The 18,789-nt window shown below is 52.0% G+C and overlaps 1 protein-coding gene across 3 annotated transcripts in view; it reads right to left on the reverse strand.

The window, feature by feature from the left end:
* The window catches only part of KCNN3 (potassium calcium-activated channel subfamily N member 3), a 125,475-nt gene extending 107,928 nt beyond the window's left edge, over positions 1-17,547 (reverse strand). The window contains exon 1 of one of the 3 annotated variants that reach the window (XM_081120996.1): positions 16,339-17,334. In XM_081120996.1, coding sequence (XP_080977122.1) covers positions 16,339-17,247 — 909 coding nt within the window. In that variant the 5' untranslated portion in view covers positions 17,248-17,334. Of the gene's footprint in view, positions 1-15,276; positions 15,471-16,338 lie in introns of those variants that run through there. The other 2 variants (XM_081120997.1, XM_081120998.1) reach the window with 2 other exon arrangements.
* Between the last annotated feature and the right edge of the window lie 1,242 nt (positions 17,548-18,789).

The raw sequence follows: 18,789 nt of genomic DNA on the forward strand, positions 1-18,789 counted from the left end.
TTGTAGAATGTTTAACAGCACCCCTGGAAACCACCCTTACTAGCTACCTGGGAATGAACTTTTCCCCAGCCTCACTGCAGGCGACCTCAGTGTTGTGCTCAGGAGCCAGGTTGGCATGGCCGGCGGCCCAGGCTTGGTCCTCAGTGCCTCCCTCCGCCCAGCATCTACCCACTAGATGCCTAGAACATCCTTCCCGTAGTTGTGACAACCAAAAATGTCTGCAGACATTGCTAAATGTCCCCCCAGGATCAAAATCACTCCAGATGAGGCCCCCTGATCAAAAGTATAGTTAGATCCCAGGTCTCATGAAGGTGGGGGAGACCCCCCCCCTGTTCTAACTCCACCCCAGTCCTCACCCCAGCACAGCTCAGACGCCGCCTTCCGCACCATCGCCTCCACTCCGGGCAGAACCGCCCGCCCACAGGCATTCCCTCCTTCGCCTGGGAGGGGGAGGGAAGCAGTATTTGTTATGCGTCAAGTCACTGTGCTAAGGTGAACATTAACAGCACTTCACAGAACTGCAAGGCAGACACCATTACCCCCATTCAGCAGATGGACTCAAAGATGAGATCACGGAGTCCCACAGCCCGTCAGGCTCCGAGTTCACATCTGGACCCAAGTCAGAAGGCCCAGGCTGCCGAAGCAGGGTGCCCTTGATCAGCAGGTCCCAAGACCCTCACCCTCCAGGCCCAGGTCCAAGCATCGAACACTGGCTGGGAGAAGACCTTAAAGGCCATTCCTGCACCCTTGCCCCACTCTCCACCCAGCCGCAAAGGAAACAGAATGGAAACTATCTCAATAATTTTTCCCATTGATTAGATGTTGAAATGGTAATATTCGTATTATTTTGGCTTAAATAAAAAATATTAACATTAATTTCACATTTCTCTTTTACTTTCTTTAATTACTACAGGACAACTTAAAATTCCAGATGTAGCCCTGGCCGGTGTGGCTCAGTTGGTTGGGCATCGTCCTGTGCACCCAAAGGTGGCCACTTTGATTCCTGGTGCAGGGCACATGCCTGGGTTTCGGGCTCAATTCCCAGTAGGGGGCGTGCAGGAGAAAACCAATCAGTGTTACACTCTCTCTTTCCCTCTCCCTTCCTCTCTCTCTAAAAAATTCAATTAAAAATCTTTAAAAAGAAATAAAAAATAAAATTCCAGATGCAATTCATTTCTATTTCTCTTGCACACAGCTGTCCAGACCTTGCCAGGCATAGTCCTGACTCAGTGCCTTCATATCACTATTGCCTCTTCCACCAGGTGCCTGCTCCAATGCCCACCCCCCGCAAAGATCTTTCCTCAAATATCACCTCCTCAGTGAGGCCTTCCCTGACCACTTATTTAAAATCACTGGCCTGCCCTCCAAACTCCCTGCCCTCCCATCCCAGCTTTATTTTTCATCATAGCATTTATCACCATCTAACATAATATATAATTAACGTACATAGTTTATTGTCAGCTTTACCCACTAAAATGTAAGTTCCCAGAGGCCAGGGGTTTTTATCTTTTGTGGGGGTTTTCTGCTGTCTTTGTGGTGCCTAGAATAGTCCTCACACATAATAGGCATTCAGTAACTATTTGTTGAATGAATAAAGTTATCCATTTCCTGCCTGGTCTCCCTGCATGGCTGGAAATTTCTCAAGAGCAGCACCAGGCACATAGTAGATGCTTGACATATGGCTGTTGAGTGGCAGGCTGACCTGTCACCAGGATCACTGGGGAAACAGAGGCAGCTTAGCTGAGTCATCCCATGGAAGTTAAAGGCAATTACCAGGATTCTTGAATTGTCACTGTGTCTCCTCCCCCACCACCTTGGCTCCTCTCTCCCCACCCCCAGGAAAGCTACCCTCACAGCAGTGGGTACTTCAGAGGAAGGTACATTTTCTTTCTTTCCCATCAATTTTTATTCTCCCAGTGAGAAGACAAATCTGTTTCCCATCTACCAGAAGGCCCTGAGCCACGCTCCTTACATTATAGTAATTAAATCCCTGCTGATAGGCAGGTTCAGGAGCGGACAGGCTTCATGCCAAGGGCTGGCCTGCAGGGAGGAGGCAGCAGGCAGCCAGGCTGGCCAGAGGGGCTGTCTCTCGGCTGTCTCCTGATAGTGAGAAAATCCCCTTAGCCACAGCGCCTTTTTGGGTTTCACTCACCTCCCCCAGCCCACCCCTCTGAAATGCACCCTTTGAACAGCAAAGTGCTGCTTCAGCTCAGGTGCCACAGCCTTCTTCCCGTTCGCTCCCGAATCCCAGCTGATCCTCACGACCCTCCCGTGAGATGGCCAGTGGAGGAATTACCATCATCCTCAATCTCACTTTTTCCCATTTTCCAGATGGCAAAACAGAGGCCCAGAAACCAAGTTTCCCCACTCCTAGTCCACGGCCTTTTTCTTCACCACAGTCGTTACTGGTGCTCCACGTGGGCCCCAAACTATGTCCATGCTTTACACGTGGTGGTGTCTCATTTAATCCTCAGAACTTCCCCCGCGAGACGGTTATGATGAACCGCCAAGAAAATAAAATCAAAGCGTTGAAGCAACTTGCCCAAAGCCACACAGGCAGCAAACCCAGATCTGTCGTGTTAAAGCCCGTTCCTCTAACACCAGGCGATACTGCACGTGTGTAAGAGGCAGAGGGCGGCAAGCTGAAAGAAGTGAAGGTGAGATGGACCTGCCGGGAACCAAGGGCAGGGACAGGCAGAAGGAATGGAGACTGTCTCAGGTTTGTGGGTCGAATCTAGGCCCTGCGTGTGAGGTTCTGTCTCCTAAAAATTCATCATACCTGTCAAGCTTGTTTAACAACTGCCTCCCCACCAGCCTGTGAGCGCCACGTCTTGCTCAGTGTTTAACCCCAGAGGCAACCAGAACACCTGTTGGGAAACAGATTGATTGGGGGTAGAGGGGGGTCCTGGGATAGACATGGAAAGGGACCAACAGAGGAGCGGGGGACAGTGAGTCACTAGACTTTGCCTGACACTAGACTGGGAGTAGAAATGAGGGCCATATGGGCCCCGGGAGACGCCTGCTGGCCAGGCCAGCAAACAGATGGTGGGGGAGCTCAATCTAGCCTGCTGGGTACGGAGTTTATAGTCAGACAATGAGAAAATTAACAATAAAAACAGCCAGCATTAACCAAGCCCTTTACCATGAGCTCAGGGCCGCGTCTGTCTCATTTGCTCTTCACAACACATCCCCATGAGGGTGAAACCACCATCATCCTAGTCACAGATCTGGAGACTGAGGCTCAGAGAGCTCAGTTTTCTCATCTACATTGCACAGCCGGGAAGCTGCAGAGCTGGAACAAGAACACCAAAGCACTCGCCATTGGCTGCTCAGGGGACCCCTGCAGAGCCCATGGGGAACTATCCTCAGCCCCAGGGCCCAGTCCTCCCTGTCAGTGTACCCAGGGCTCCTGGAGAGTCAACAACACTCTGCGTCTAAACTGATGGTGTCCCCCTTCCTTCAGAGCTCGAATCACCTCCTGAGGCTCTGGGTGAGGCTGGCAGGGCGAGAGAGGGTGGCACAGTAAAGGGGGTGGGGTGGGCCAAGGTGGAGAGCTTGGGGAGAGCAAGAAGAGCTTTTGGGCTCAAAAGAGCCCAGGTCAGGAAGTGATCTGCAAAAGCATGTCTGTTGCACAGGGCATGGGGCTTTGAATCCCAACTCTACCATTCCCTGGCTGTGAGACCCAGGGCAAGCGAAAGGAGACTGTTGTGAAAATTAAATGAGATGAGATGTGTGAAAGCACATAGTAGGCCCTTAGTAAATGTTCATGTTCTTCTCCTCCCCTATCTATCCCTCTTTTCAGTCCTGAATAAGACTTCGTGTGCCTTGGAGTCATTTCTATGGAAAAGGAAAGAAGTTTCCATTTTATGAGAGTGGCACATTCTCCAGAACTGCTGGGGCAGGAGTGTTATATATGATCCCCTCCACCTGCGAGGAAACCCTCATGACTCAACCTCCATTCTGGACGTGCTCTTGGCTTAAATCAACTCCATTTCACTCCCAGGAAATCTTTCCATCGCTGGCACGCAGTGTGGACCCAGTCTGGCGTCTTATGCCAAGGTGATTACTGCCCAGGAGCAAGGGAATGCCAGGTCCAGCCTGGAGCAGGAGAGGTAGGGAAGCATGGGTCCAGCTATGGGGGACTTCATATGATCCCATGGCCACTGAGCTCTAGGCAGCCACCAAGGACATCTGCCATGGGCCAGCACTGGCCAGAGAGCCCTGGGGCCCTGTCGGTGCCGGGGTGAATCCTCCCCCTCCCCCCTCAGCAAAAGGAATTAGTGCCCCACTTTCCCAATAAAAAGGCCACTGCTCAAGGGCACACAGCTAAATAGTGCACAGCTAGGATTTGAAGCCAGTTCCGTGTTGAAAGTAAAAGAGTGGGTGAAGAGCAACACATTTTGGTGAGGACAGACCCCTGTAGCTGACAAGTCCTCCGGTCTCAGACCTTTGCATTCCTGGGATGCAGAATGGGGCCTGCCACAGAGCTCAGCGGGACTAATACCTGGAAGTCCTGGATTCCAGCTGCACCCTTGCCACTTACAATGCTGAGTGGCTTTGGACAAGTCACACAACTTCTCTGGGCCTGGGGTCCTGTAAAGAGGAGCTCCTACCTTGCCTTCCTCACAGAGCTGGGAGGCATACACAGGGGCCCTGCACACCTAGGTTGGCACACCTGGTGGGCCTGTCAAGTTTAGCCATTCAGGGAGGTACAGTGCCACATTGGGCCAGATATGCTACCAGCTGCCCCGGAGGAGGCCTCCTCTGGGTCATCCCACCAACACAATCCAGCTCTGAGCCCCTCCAAAGGCAATAACGACCCAGAGCAACACGCTCACCCCAAACCCTCCTCTCAGAGGGAGGAACCATCACCTGTCAGCGGCTCTGGGCACTCCCACATGTGGGAGCTATTCGGGAACTAGCTGAGCAAGCCAACATCCTACCCAATGGAAGCCAGAGAAGAGAGAAAATGGCTAAGCCCCAATTTGTTTAAATCAGAAATCTTCTTAAAAAGAAGAAAAGGCTCTGCAAAAATCCTTGCTGGAGGAACCTGGCAAGGGCGAGGGCAGGTGCCAACTGAGTAACCGCGTGAGGAAGAACCACCATTTGTTGGCAGTCTGGAATATGCCAGCCACTGGGCTGGCCACCTGCCCAACCATTATCACGTTTAATTCTCACCAGACTGGTGAATGCTGCTGCCTCCATTTACAATTGGAGAAACTGAGGCTCAGAGAGTTTGAGACAATGACCTTACGGTCACCCAGCACCAGGAGGCTGGGCCAGGACTAGCCCCCAGTGCAGGTTCTTCCTCTAGCAGATCACTTGCCTCAAGCTAAACACCAAACAACAGCCAGACAGTGCCCGGGAGATCTCAGGGGCGGGCCAGCCCACTCAGCCCCTGTGGGAGTGTCCTTTAAGGCAGCTTTCCTGTTCATTTGACACTGAGCACCATGCCTGTCCTTTAAGAAAAATACCCAACAAGCTGACTCAAGAATAACAGATGCCAATTAGCATATTATTTCACACATTATCTGCATGGTGTTCATTTAGTGTCACCAAGGCTCCACTCAGAATACAACTCTGGTTACCTTGCGACCAGGCCTTGTGGAAAAAAATAAATAAATGGCCTCCTGGCAAGGCCAGCCCTGATCCCCTGGCACGTCCCTCCCTTGCCCGCAGCTCTTTGTGCCCCTTAGCGCCCCTTGGGAGAGGTACCACCTGCCACAGCAGGAGGGGTAGACAGAACCTGGATTCACAAGCCCTGCAACCTTTTGAATTCAAGAAGGTGACCTTTGCAAGCCCTGAAGGAAAAAATAAGGTGCAGGGAAGTCCTAGCATTTCTTTTCTTCCCTGGTCTGTCCCAGGGCAGCCTCCTGGTGGCCCTGGCCCATTGTCCTGTGCTCCCAGACTCTCTGCCTGGTCATCATGTGTCCCCTGACTGTCCTCAAGGTCTGGCTGCCTCTGGTTTGGCTTCATGGGCTTATTTCTGTTCTCCCTCCACCTGTCCCATTCCCATGTCCACACCCAATGAGCTGTGCTCAGGCCATAGATCACTGACTCCGAGTGTAGAATAACTGGGTCCCATGAGGTAAGGAGGCGCCAGAGCCCAGGCCAGACAGCCCTGCCTTCCAGAACACACCCTGTCTCCCTCTCAGTGTGCTCACTCACCCACAGACACCCATCCAGAAACATGACTGGGTTCCTTGGCACCCAAGGTGAGGCCATTTGATTTTATGACAAAGGGGCCATGTAGCACATGTGCTCACCTCTTCCAGAGCCCCTTCTACACCACCTGTATGGAGGGGTGACCTGCACATTCATGCCCCTCTCTGGTCCTTGGGGTGGCTGTGGGTTAGCAGGAGCATCTGGTCTCATAAGAGCAACAGCTGGCAGACATCAAGGGTCACTGTGTACCCAGCTCTGGACTGGGTGCTACGCCATAGGCAGGGGCTATGATTCACTCTGAACATCTGGGAAACTGGCTTCAAATTCAGTAAACTCTGTGAGTTTATGCAGGTATGCAACCGAGGCTGTATTTGAACCCAGAGCACAATCCTTCAATCACCACGGCAAGCTGGCTGTGTCAACTAAGATCGCCTCTTAGAGAAGAACAGAATCAGGTCTCCAAGGCTTGAGGGTGCAGAACTCTGAGCCCCGAAAATTACAGATATCAACTAACTAGTAAATCACCCCTGTGCCCTTGCCCTGGGCAAGAGTGTTTTGCTCCCTGCTCAGAACCTCCTGGGATGAGACCAGCCCCAATAACTTTTCCAGACTCCTCTTCCCTCCCATCCTGTCTCTGTGCACACCAAATGACAGAAATAGCCCAGCTCCATTCCCTACTCACTCTGCCCCCTGCCCAGGCTCCCAGTGTTCTCGTATTCAGTAAGTGAATATGAGACCCTCTCACCCTGTCTGTGACCCTCCCATCTTGGTGTCTAACCCTTCAGGGGCCACCTTGCTTCCTTCAAGGAGTCTCCCCAATGTTCCAAATTATGGACTCCTTCCTCAGTGATTCCAACACCAACACCAGAAACCACAGCCTACCCGGGGTGGATGGTTCCCAAGTGAAGGCTTGACTCCCCTGAAGAACACGAGTTTGAGGACTATGGCTACTGTCTCTGCGATGAAGCATGACAAACATGTGCTCAGCGGAGTCAGAAAGCTTTGGAGCAGGAAGGGAGTTCGGCATCAGGGTCTGGCCTCATTTTTTACAATGAGAAACAAAGACCCAAAGAGGTAAACGGACTTGACAAAGGCCCCACAACAGAAGCAAGAGGGGGAAGCACCTCCTCAGAGCTCCCTCAAAGCAGAGACAGGCTTTTCTTTAACATTCACTGCCAGTGACAGAGCTAAACAAAGCCTCACGCCAGGGAAGTGGGAAACTGGGACTCAAGGATGAAGAAGAAAATTCTAGAACGAGGGATGGAAAAGCCCGTGGAGGTTCCCTCATTCAAATCCCAGCAGAGGTCCATGGTGGGGGTTGGACCAGGGAGACAAGCCCTGTGCTGGAGACTTGAGCTCTGGTTCTAGAACCATCTCTCCTAGATGGGCACGTGGAGTAAGTGATTCAATCCCTTTGTGGCTCAGTTTCCTCCTCTGTGAAATACTGATGATTATATTGACTCCCAGGGTCATGGTGGGGTCCTAAGGAACAACAACATGAAAATACCTGTGGGATGTAAATGCCGAGCCTATGGGGCTCACCCCACATAAGCAGTCCTGCAGCCAGTGCTGGAGAAGGAGAGGCTCAGGGAGGGAGGGTAAGAGGCCCCGGGGCTGTGTGCAGAAGTGTCCCACTCAGTTTGGGGCTTACTGGCTCACTAGGGGTGGAGCTGTGGGGTTGTGGGGGAAGCCAGCAGTAGTCCAGGCCTTTGAAGGATGGACTCTTGTTCTCTCTGCAACGCCCACAGCTCTCCTTCCCAGCTTTGCCAGCATGGCCTGGGGCAGAGAGCATCACCAGGCCTCCAGGTGGGGAGGCATCCTGAGCACTGACCATGGCCTGTCCACAATCTCACACTAGACCCAGGTCGCCCCCAGAGCCCCTCCTTACCCTGGCCACCCCCCAGGATGCTGTCTTTTCTGGGTACCTGCGCTAGTCTCTCCCATCCTCCATCAAGCCCTATCTCTTGGTAAAATTCCTTCTGTCCCAACATTTCACATCACTGGTCTCCTGCTCAAAAACCTTAATTTGTCTCTTTTAAGAATGATAAGCAAACAAGCAGCATCTGACCTCAGTGTGCCCCATACCTCTCACTAAGTGGCCCAGCCCTGGCACTAGCAGCAGCCAGTTTGTGTTCAAAGTTTGGCCTCTCCAGGGCACCTCCAAGCTGAGCACAAGTAGTAGCCATATGTAGATCATTTTGTAGCTCATGCCAGGTGGCCCTCGGCAGACCATAGGTCGCAGCTAACCTTGACCTGCACCTCCCTGGAGGTTCCGAAGCCAGCACACCAGTGGATGGCTTTAGACCACATCAAAGCATCACCCCCCAATCACTTCCACAAGCAACACACCCAGGGGTGGACTCAGAGGGCACCAAAGCCCCACAGAAGTAAGTTCCTCCTCTGTGGGGCGGACTCCTGCACAGCTGATCCTCCATGGTGGTCAGAGATCACAGCAATCACGGCTTAACTACAACAGGAGGGGTGTACACAGCCCACACGGTGGGGCACACTTCAAGTGTCCAGCTTGGGTGATAGGGGAGGTTGTGCTACCAGATCCTACAGAACACCTACTACACTAGGTCACTCTACCAAGCCTGGAAGACACAGCAGCTCTACCTAATACATAGAAACAGACACAAGGAGGCTGCCAAAGTGAGGAGACAAAGAAACATAGTCCAAGTGAAAGAACAGAACAAAACTCCAGAAAAATAACTTTAAAAAATGGAGATAAGCTATCTACTAGATGCAGAATTCAAAACACTGGTTATGAGGATGCTCAATGAACTTAGTGAGAACTTCAACAGCATGAAAAAAGACCAGTCAGAAAGGAAGGATACACTACCTGAAATGAAGAATAATTTACAGGGAATCAACAGGAGAGTAGATGAAGTCAAGAGTCAAACAAGCAATTTAGAATATAAGGAAGCAAAAAACACCCAATCAGCAAAAAGAGAAAAAAAATTCACAAAAATAAGGATAGTGTAAGGAGCCTTTGGGACAACTTTAAACATATCAATATTTGCATCATGGGGGTGCCAGCAGAAGAGAGAGAGCAATAACTGAAAACTATTTAAAAAATAATGACAGAGAACTTCCCTAACTTGATGAAGAAAATAGACATACAAGTCCAGGAAGCACAGAAAGTACCAAACAAGATGAACCCAAAGAGGACCACACCAGGACATATCATAATTAAAATGTGAAACGTTAAAGACAAAGAAAGAGCCCTAGCTCAGTGGTTAGAGAGTCAGTCCATGCACAAAAGGGTCACAGGTTTTATTCCCAGTCAAGGGTACGTACCTAGGTTGCAGGTTCAATCCCTGGCCCTGGTCGGGGTGGGGTGGGAAGCAACCAATCAACGTGTCTCTCTCACACTGATGTTTCTTTCTCTCTCTCTTTCCTCCTCCTCTTCCTCCTCCTTCTCCCTCCCTGCATTCCACTCTCTCTAAAAAAAAAAAATCAATGGAAAAAATATCCTCAGGTAAGGATTAATGACAACAGCAAAAAAAGACAAAGAGAATCTTAAAAGCAACAAGAAAAAGCAATTAGTTACCTACAAGGGAACTCCCAAAACACTGTCAGCTGATTTCTCAACAGAAACCTTGCAGGCCACAAGGGATTGGCAAGAAATATTCAAAGTGATGAAAAGCAAGGACCTACAACCAAAATTGCTCTACCCAGCAAAGCCTATCACTTAGAATTGAAGGACATATAAAGAGCTTCCCATACAAGAAAGAGCTAAAGGAGTTCATCACCACCAAACAAACCAGTATTGTATGACATGTTAAAGCGTCTCCTTTAAGAAGATGAAAAAAAAAAAAAAAAGATTTAAAATTGAACAATAAAATGGCAATAAATGCATGTCTATCAACAATTGAATCTAAAAAACAAAGTAAACGAACAAGCAGAACAGAAACAGACTCATAGATACAGAGAACATTTTGACGGTTGTCAGATGGGAGGGGGGTTGGTGGAATGGGTGAAAAGGTGAAGGGATTAAGAAGTACAAATTGTTACAGAATAGTCACAGGGATGTAAAGTACAGTATTATTGACTATAGGGAATATAGTCAATAATATTCTAATAACTATGTATGGTGTCAGATGGGTGGGAGATTTATCGGGATGATCACTTATTAAGTTATGTAATGTCTAATCACCAGGGTGTACACCTGAAACTAATTAAACAATGTATGTCGACTGTAATTGAAAAATAAAAACGATTTTAAAATGGAAAAAAAAAAAAGAATCATAAGCAATTTATCCAGCAGCAGCAGGCGAGGAAAAAGGCTTAAACTTGGGAGTCAAATGAGCCTGGGTTCTTACCCCAGTGTGGTCACCCACTAGTGGTGTCAGCTTGATCCCGCGGCTTTATCTACAAAGGGGCCTTGACCACCACCTATTTCCAGAACTCTCGAGTGTACAGCTGATCTAGAGCTTCGCAAATGGTCCCTGCCTTCCCTTCTCCTGTCGCCCAGCGGCCTCCGTCGGCCCAACGCAGAGCAGTCCCTGCCCCAAGCCCTTCTTCCCTCCTTCCCCAGCTCAGCTCCTGGGGTGGAATGACAGGGTGGCAGAGGGGCACCTGACAACCCACCAGCCTCCTCCAGACTTTCCTCACCAGAAAAAAAGGCAGGAGAATTTTCCTTCCCTGAGAACAGCATGGTCTTAGAATTCCCCACCCTCATTATTTAAAGAGAAATAGGTGGCTTTCTTCTTTTTCTCTCTCTCCCTTTGGGGTTTTGAAAGAAAGAAGAAAAACAGCTCCAAATGAACACCCTGGTCTGCCTGCCAGAGCTGAGTAGAGCGGGCTTTCATCAACATACAGCCGCCCCCTCACAACCCCCCCCACACACACTCTCTCTCACACACTCATTTTCTCCTCCAAATGTGCTTTACAAATAACTGCACCAAAACCAAAGCTTTCTGTTCTGATTTGACATTTCCATCCGGGCCTCGGCTTCAGTACACAGGTTACTCAAATCTCATTTCATTTTGTTTTTCTTTACCTCATGTTATTTAGAGCAGATCTTTGGACCATGGCCTCACAAGAAGGCTCATGGAGGGAAATACAAGGCTCTCACCAGCTTTCTAATTAGCCTGCGCAGCAGATAAATGCCCCAGTGATGATGCCAGTGCCCAAGCAGGGCGATGCTGTCTGTGGGGAAGGGAAGTCTGGGCATATTATAAAGTTTTTCCCGGGACAGTTATAAATAGTGTGATGACACGCCAAGGAGAAGCATATATAAAAGTTAGCTGTCCCCTCTGTGGGTTACAAATGGTTGACTCATTGCAGACTGTCCACAAGGTTATAAATAAAGTCACCACTACCCTGGGTAAGAGAAGGGCCTCGCTCTCACCTTCCCAGAGCTGTACTTGCCCTCCTTGGGCCAAGACACTCATTGTGACCGGTGAAGAGAAATTGTTTCCCTGGGGGCCCTTGGTACCTGGCTCTCGGGCTCCTGCCTATAGTCAATGGCTTATAAAGAGTCTCCTGCCTTCTGCAGCTCTGTCCTATAGGTCATCCCACATGGAGGGTCCATGAAAAGGAGCCTGGCCTATTCCTACTTTCCTAACATGCTTGACACCACAGACACGAGTGCCCTTACGCATCTCCTCCCCAACATCCGGACATTCCCCACAGCCATGCGCCTGCCCCACAGTGGCTCCTGGGTCTGGCAGGAGTTGAGGCCACTCCCTAGGTAAGCCCAGCTGCGGCTCTGCCTTTGTGTAGACAAGACCTCCATAACCAGTAGGGCAAGGATCAGAGGAGCTGGAACAAGAGATCCTACCCTATCATTCAGGCTAGAGGCTGGGATGGGCTCACTGACCCCTATGAGTTGCCCTAAGGGACCCCATTCCTCTTTGAAGAGTGAATGGCCAGGGGACCATGCTCCCCTGGGCATGCAGAGAAGCCAGGCCTTTTCAGGGTGGCTTCCCACAAAGTGTTCAGAAGATGAAAGTATGACTAGAGATGAGAAAGAAAGCCATGCATGGGAAAGACAGGACAGCCAGGTAAGACTGTCATACCAGCTCCTCTGCCCATGGCCTGGGTGACCCCAGCAACAAGGCCAAGCAGGGGGAGTGGGCAGAGCAGAAGAGCAGGAAGTTGGTGGAGCAGGCAGAGGTGGGCACAGGATGGGACAGAGAACCAGCTCTGTCTGGGAATTGAAACTCATATGGATTGTGAGGCCAGGGGTGGAAAAGTGGTGTGAGGTTGTGCAAAATTGGAAACAGAGCCACCTGCTGCACGAGCATTCCCCAGCCTCTCCTGAGATGACTCCAAAGCCTGAGGTCCCTGAGAAACAAGGTTCACCTGTGACTGGCCAGCTGGACAGACAGAAGAGGTACCAGCTCAGCAACCAGCAGGATGGCAGGGTGAGGTCCAGGAGGCCACAGCCTGGGGAGGACAGGGAGGGCAGGCTGGGCCTTGCCCAGCCCCAACTCTGTCCAATCTCGTGGAGATAACACAGCAGGCAGTGTAAGGCAACGGAGTGGGTGTGCCTCAAACCAGCTCCGGGAGAAAATAAAGAATGCCAAGAGGGACTCCCTAAATCCTCATTGCCCTACTCCTAACTAACACTAACATGCTAGCAACTATGTCACTAAGGTTTCTCAACAGGCTCTCTAGACCTGAGCATGTCATGATGTCTAAGCCCTCAGAGTAAACTGACCTATTAAAAACAAACAAGCAAACAAACAAACCCAGAGTCCCCATTCAGTTCAGGGGTAGTCCAGACCCATTAGGAGCCAGCTCAGGCCATCTCTGGCAGTTCTCTGCAGGGTGGCCTCGTGGCCCTGGATATAAGAATGAACAGTTCTCGGGTTATCTGAGCCCCACCTCAAACCATCTTCCTTCCCCTGTCATCGCCTAAGGCTTGTGAAGGGGGAACCAGGACAGCTCTGTTCCTATTTCTTACCTCCTCTCACTGGCTCCCTTTTGCATTAACTTTGAATGCACTCGGGGACAGGCCATGCTCATCTCAGGAGAGCCAGGCCTCCTGGTGAATTTCTCCCCCAGTAACAGATATCAGTCAAAGACAGGCAAACAGGAAGGCCACAGCTCCATGGGGGAAAGCAGAGAACTTCAGAGAGCAGCAGCTCAGGCACAAAGTTAGTCGTCTTCAATCACTTGGAGGGGAAAAGTGTGTCCCTCTCCCCAGGGGCCTTGGAGTGGGAACTGCCACCATCGGTGCAGAATTACCCAATCTGACTGGGGTGCCTGAGGTTACCCTATCCATCCTCCTGCTTCCAGACAGACAAAGCCAATCAGACACACAAAGTTCTCCAGCAAAAGAAATCATCACCCATCTCACCCGCAGGTCCGCTAACAATTCTGAGTGCTCCCAGTTGGTGGGTCTTCACCTTCACCCAAACCCTCTGGTCACAATAAAGTCAGTTTTCTCCACGAGGCCGGGTAACAGACGTTCACATCCCCTACAACAGACCCGTGTGGAGAGACAGTTTCCAGTGAGAAGGCCTTGTCCCTTCTCAGAACTTCTCCCTCCAAGATACAACTTCTCACCCCATCGACAAGTCCTAATCTGTTAAGGCCCCAACTAATTCTGGAGCCAGTTAGATAACAGGAAAAATATATTTCTTTTCCTCTCATCAGTATCATCATTACTAATAACAATAATAGGTTCGTTTATTGAGCAGGGCTGTATGGAGTGCCCACACTTAGCCTAACTCGCTTCTCCCCACTTGACAGCTGGGGAGACAGGCTCACAGAAGCTACATGGCTTGTCCAAGATCACACAACTAAGAGCAGCAGAGCTGGGATTCAAACTTCAGTCTGATTCTTTAAAGAAATCCTATTTGCCTCCAGGAGAAGAGAGGGATAGCTACCTTACCCCCTCCTGGGTCCACAAGGCCTGACATTGGAGGCACCCAGAGAGTACTTGTTTCATAATGACTCAACGTGCGGATGGATAGACGGAAGGACTGATGAATGAGTGAGCAGGTTAAAGTGAGCCCTGCTGATCATAACCGGCACCAACTCCGAGGTACACAGGAAGTGGCCATCTCACCGCCTGAGGCAAGCAAGGCCTTTCCAGTTGCCGCCCCCTCGGTGCTGCCATCAACCAGAGGGTCAGCAATTTAGAAACAGGTAAAGCCTCGCCCCTTGGATCACTTCGCCCTTCTCCTTTCTCTGACTCTGGGGAAAGCCCTCTCCCTGAACACTCCATCAGCATGGCACCTGCTCCTGGCCCTCTCCTGCCCACAGCAACCCTCTCGTTGCATTAAGATAAATGTGCACAGACCGATCACACTGGGAACTATATCTAAGAAGATCTCTGACCATTGGGGTCATTGAAAGGGGAGGGGCTGTCTTGCCCCTTCCCCTCAGCACCTGCACTTGGGCCTTCATCAGTTTCCCAGCAAGGGCTCCTGGTCCCCAGGAGGTGACTGGAGGGAGCCAGGGCTCTGCTCAGAGTGGCTGCCAAGCCTGCTGAAGGAGAGTCAGTTCTAAGAAGGCAGCGAACAGAAGGACCTGCAGACTCAGAGGCTCATTACAGGGAATGACTAAGTGAGCTGCGATTCCAGGGGAAACCCCACTTGCTTCTGCTTGCTGAGGGATTCAAATCCTGGGCAGCCCCCTTTGAGCAGCCAGGTTCCGGAGGGGAACCCTCCACCTGGAAGTCTTGGCACTGGCTACGAGGTTGTCACACAGGTCTGCCCCAGCCGTCTCCAGAATGGCCAAGTCTGCCCATCCCCTGCTTGAGCTCGAGGCTGGGAATGGGGGAAATCCGATCAGCACCTCCTAGGTTTTAGCGGCTGGATTTCAACAAGGAATGTGACAGTCTCGCAGCAGCTGTGCCCAGCCTGAAACAAGCTCTATTTGAAACCTCCAACAGCTGAACCCCTCCCAGCTACAGGCAGCCTGCCCAGCCATCCCCTGCCCAAAATGACAAATAAGTGAGAAATGCAAGCAACAAGGAGGCGCGCGCACACGCACATGCACATACACACACACACACACACACACACACACACACACACACCAACAAATTGGGGGTGAGGAATAGATGGGGAAAAAATCCACTTGTCCTATGACTCCCCAGGTCTCCAAGCCTTCCAGCCCACAGCAGGCAGAACATGAACAGAGACCCACCTTCCTCAATCCCCACCGCCTAGGAGGACGCGAGTTCCAAGCCCCCCTCTGGGAGGGAAGCGGCCCTCGTCTCCCGCGGACTGAGAGGCTGGAGCACCCGGGCCGGCTCCCCCACCGAGGCGGGTGCTGCCCGGCTCCCTGGGCGCGCACTCACACACTCACACACTCGCGCACACTCAGCCTCACATATCCCCAGAGAAGCCGGGGCGGGAGGGGAGCACCGGGCTGAGCCAGGGAGCGGGCTCTCAGGGATGCCTGGGAAGCCCTGTCATCCCGTCTGAAGGAGAAGCACTACGCCCCCCTCCCCCAGGCTGGTGCCAAGGCGGTGCCCATCTGCTCTGCCCGGGGAACACCTGTAGCCATTTTTATCTGGGGATGTTTATAAGGCAGCGGCAGGTTTATTCTGAGTCCGCTTTCCTGAGGGAAAGAACCGCTGATTTCCTCCACCTATATTTTTATCCCAGGTCCCCGGGAGACTCAGGTCACGGGTGCTTTTTGATTTTGCCCTAAGTCTCTCAGGAACGAGGAGGGAAAGAGAAACTTGGAAAGAGAGGGAGCAGACAGAGAGAGAAGGGACTGGCATGGAATCCCCACCCCCCACCCAGACATTTATTTCTTTTTTATCCTCAGGAAAATGGAGTGGAGCAAGGAGGAGAGGAGAGGGGGGGAAGTCACAAGAACTGGCAAGCACATCAAGGCAGAGTGTAATTAATTGGTGCGTTAAGCCGCTGGGTTATGCGTTAGTACCGGTGAGCCAGGAGGAAAAATGATTTCTCAGAAGGGATTCTTTAATCCTCTCTAACACGGAGTCTGCAAATTAGACACAGTGTATGGGGATGTCCTCTCACCAAGGAAACGAGGAATGAATTCTCCCAAGATTAAGAAGGAAAACCATGGGAAGTTAGAGTGTTCAATATAATTAAGCAATCGCCTCCCCCCCACCACCTCTCTCCCCAATCAATATCTCTCTCTCTCTCTTTCGCTCACTCTCTCGCTCTCTCACTCTCTCGTTACTTATATATTCCTTTTGTTCAAGGTATAAAGAGAAACCGCAGCCCCTACCTTTGAGTACAAACCCCAAGAGAGCTCGGTCTCTATCACCATAACAACAATTCCAAACATCCCAAAAATCAGAGCATAGTCACTCAGTCGCTTTCTCTTTTCAAACAGGGCCCTCCTGTGTCCCAGCTTATAGCCAATGTTTTGGTTTTTCCGCTTGTTGGCTTTGGGGAAGGTGGTGCTGCTGGGGGTGGTTCCGGCATGCTGGTGGTTGTGGGTGGCATTGGGGTGATGGAGCAGGGTCTGGTGGGCATGGTTGTCCTCCCGGGAGGAGATGATGATCTCTGGGGGGTTGCTGGGGCTGAAGAGCTGGAGGGGTTGGCCCTCAGGCTCAGCCTCGATGAGGTTCCTCCGGGAGGCGCTGAGGCGGCTGAGGGGCTTCATGACCCCACCACTGTACTTGCAGGAGCTCATGGCGATCTCTGTGAAGGGGTTGCTGTCCCGCCGGTGCACCAGGGGGCTGGCCTGCCGGTGCCGGCTGCCTCCACCAGGCCCACTTGTGGCTGTGGAACTTGGAGAGTGGCCAAGCAAGTGGTCATTCAGATTGAGCTGGCTGCCTTGCCTGGAGGAAGGGTGGAGGATGGCGGTGGAGTTGGACAAAGGGGGGGCCCTGAAAGCGGTGGGAGAGGAGTGAAGCAGGCCAGGGTGGACTGGCTGGCTCTGGAGTTGGGCGAGCTGAGACAAGGGATGCGGTGGCTGCTGCTGCTGTTGCTGCTGCTGCTGCTGCTGCTGCAGAGGCTGAGGCTGCAACAGGGGTCCCGGGGGCTGCTGGGGGGTTGCTGGTGGTGCTGGCGTTGGTGGTGGCTGCTGTTGCTGCTGCTGCTGCTCATCCCCGGAGGATGGACAGGGGCACTTGGGGTCTTCATCCAGGTCCCCCACCCCCGAGTCATGGAAGTGCCCAGAAGTGTCCATCTTGGGACCAGGCTGGATTCCCTGCAGCACAACCCCCCACCCCAAAGCCACCCTTGCTCCAGAGATGTCCTCAAAGAGAACCAGGCATCCAAGCTCCCCACCAGAGTGTCTTGGCTCCAGTCCTCTCTCTGTGGCTTGCTCCGCTCTCTGGGGCTGCTTGGAGTCCAGACGCTGCCAGTCAAGAATGCATTGTACTGGGCAGGAAAGGAGGGCAGGAGGGGAGCTTGGAGGAAGAAGAAGAGGGGGAAAGAACTCTGCCTCAGGAGGTGGTCCTCTATTAGCATGCGAGGCCAGGCTCAGCTTCACTCCTCGCTGGCTCTATAGCTTTGCTCTCCTCCTCCTGCCACTGTTATATTGTAAGCCCCGCCCACTTATTAGCAGCCGGTCTCATTGGCTTGGCTTAACTCTCCCACCGCCTCCTAACCCCGCCCCCGCAGGCTCCTCCCAGGGGCGGGGCCTCCCGCCCTCGGCTCCGGCCCCTCCGCCGCACTGGGCGGGCTGGGAACTGTAGTTTGCGCTCCCCGCAGGGGAGCTGAGCAGCCGCCCCCTTTCCTCCGACAGGTAGAAAGCGGGGGCGCAGGATGGTAAGGGATGTACACGCACGCGGGCAGTGGGGAGGAGGAGCACAGGGCCCCCCAAGGAGGGGAGCCGCGCACCCTCATGCGAGGGCAGGAAGCGGGGGAAGACAGTTATTCATGGCCAGGATCTACGATAGGTGGTTTCACACATGATATCCCTTTACGTCTTCCAGACACCCCAGGAGCGTGCATTATGTTCCTACTTTACAAACTGATGCTCAGAGACGCTGAGTAACAACCACAAGGTCGTAGGTCCGGAAGGGATCCGCGTCCTTGTGACTCCAGGTGGATAAGCTCACCTACTGAACGCCTGCAGTCCGCGTGCAGGCGCCTGTTATCCCCAACCCCCACGTCAACCCTGTGAAAACAGCATTCTCCTTTTACAGACGAAAACCGAAAACCGTAAAAACAAAACAAAAAAATCACTCAGGCACAGATAAATAACTTACCAGATGTCACCCAGCTTGTAATTAAGGGTGCTGGGACTTGAACCCAGGTCAGTCTGACCCCACACCTCCTGTATCATCTCCCAGGTTGCCTTCCCACTATGATGCTCAGCACAAAGTGGTTGCTCCATAAATGTTGCTCAAATGATGGGTGGGAAAGTGCCAGAGAAAAGCTGTGGAGGAGGAACTAGACTCCCAAAGCAGGATGTGTGAAGTAGCCCATGGCCCCAGCTGGGCATGGAGTCACCAGAGGGTCTGGCAGGAAGACTAAAGACCCCCATGATCACTCCCCACCTGATCTGCCCCATGGGGCTCTTCGAGTCAGAGTTGGGAACAGCTGCTGGCTACCCAGGTTCAGAACCATCATCAAGTATTTATTAAGCTCCCACTGTGTGCAAAGGGAGTTTGAAAGAGATGGGACCAGAGCAGAATTCATTTCCATTTCTATCTGCAGCAGGCCTGCTTCTCCATCACCCCTTAGCCTCTGTCCAGCTGCTGCCTGGATAGGAAAGGGGAAG

The sequence above is a fragment of the Miniopterus schreibersii genome (genome assembly GCF_964146895.1).
Source record: "Miniopterus schreibersii genome assembly, chromosome: 19".
In the NCBI taxonomy this organism is placed as follows: Eukaryota; Metazoa; Chordata; class Mammalia; order Chiroptera; family Miniopteridae; genus Miniopterus; species Miniopterus schreibersii.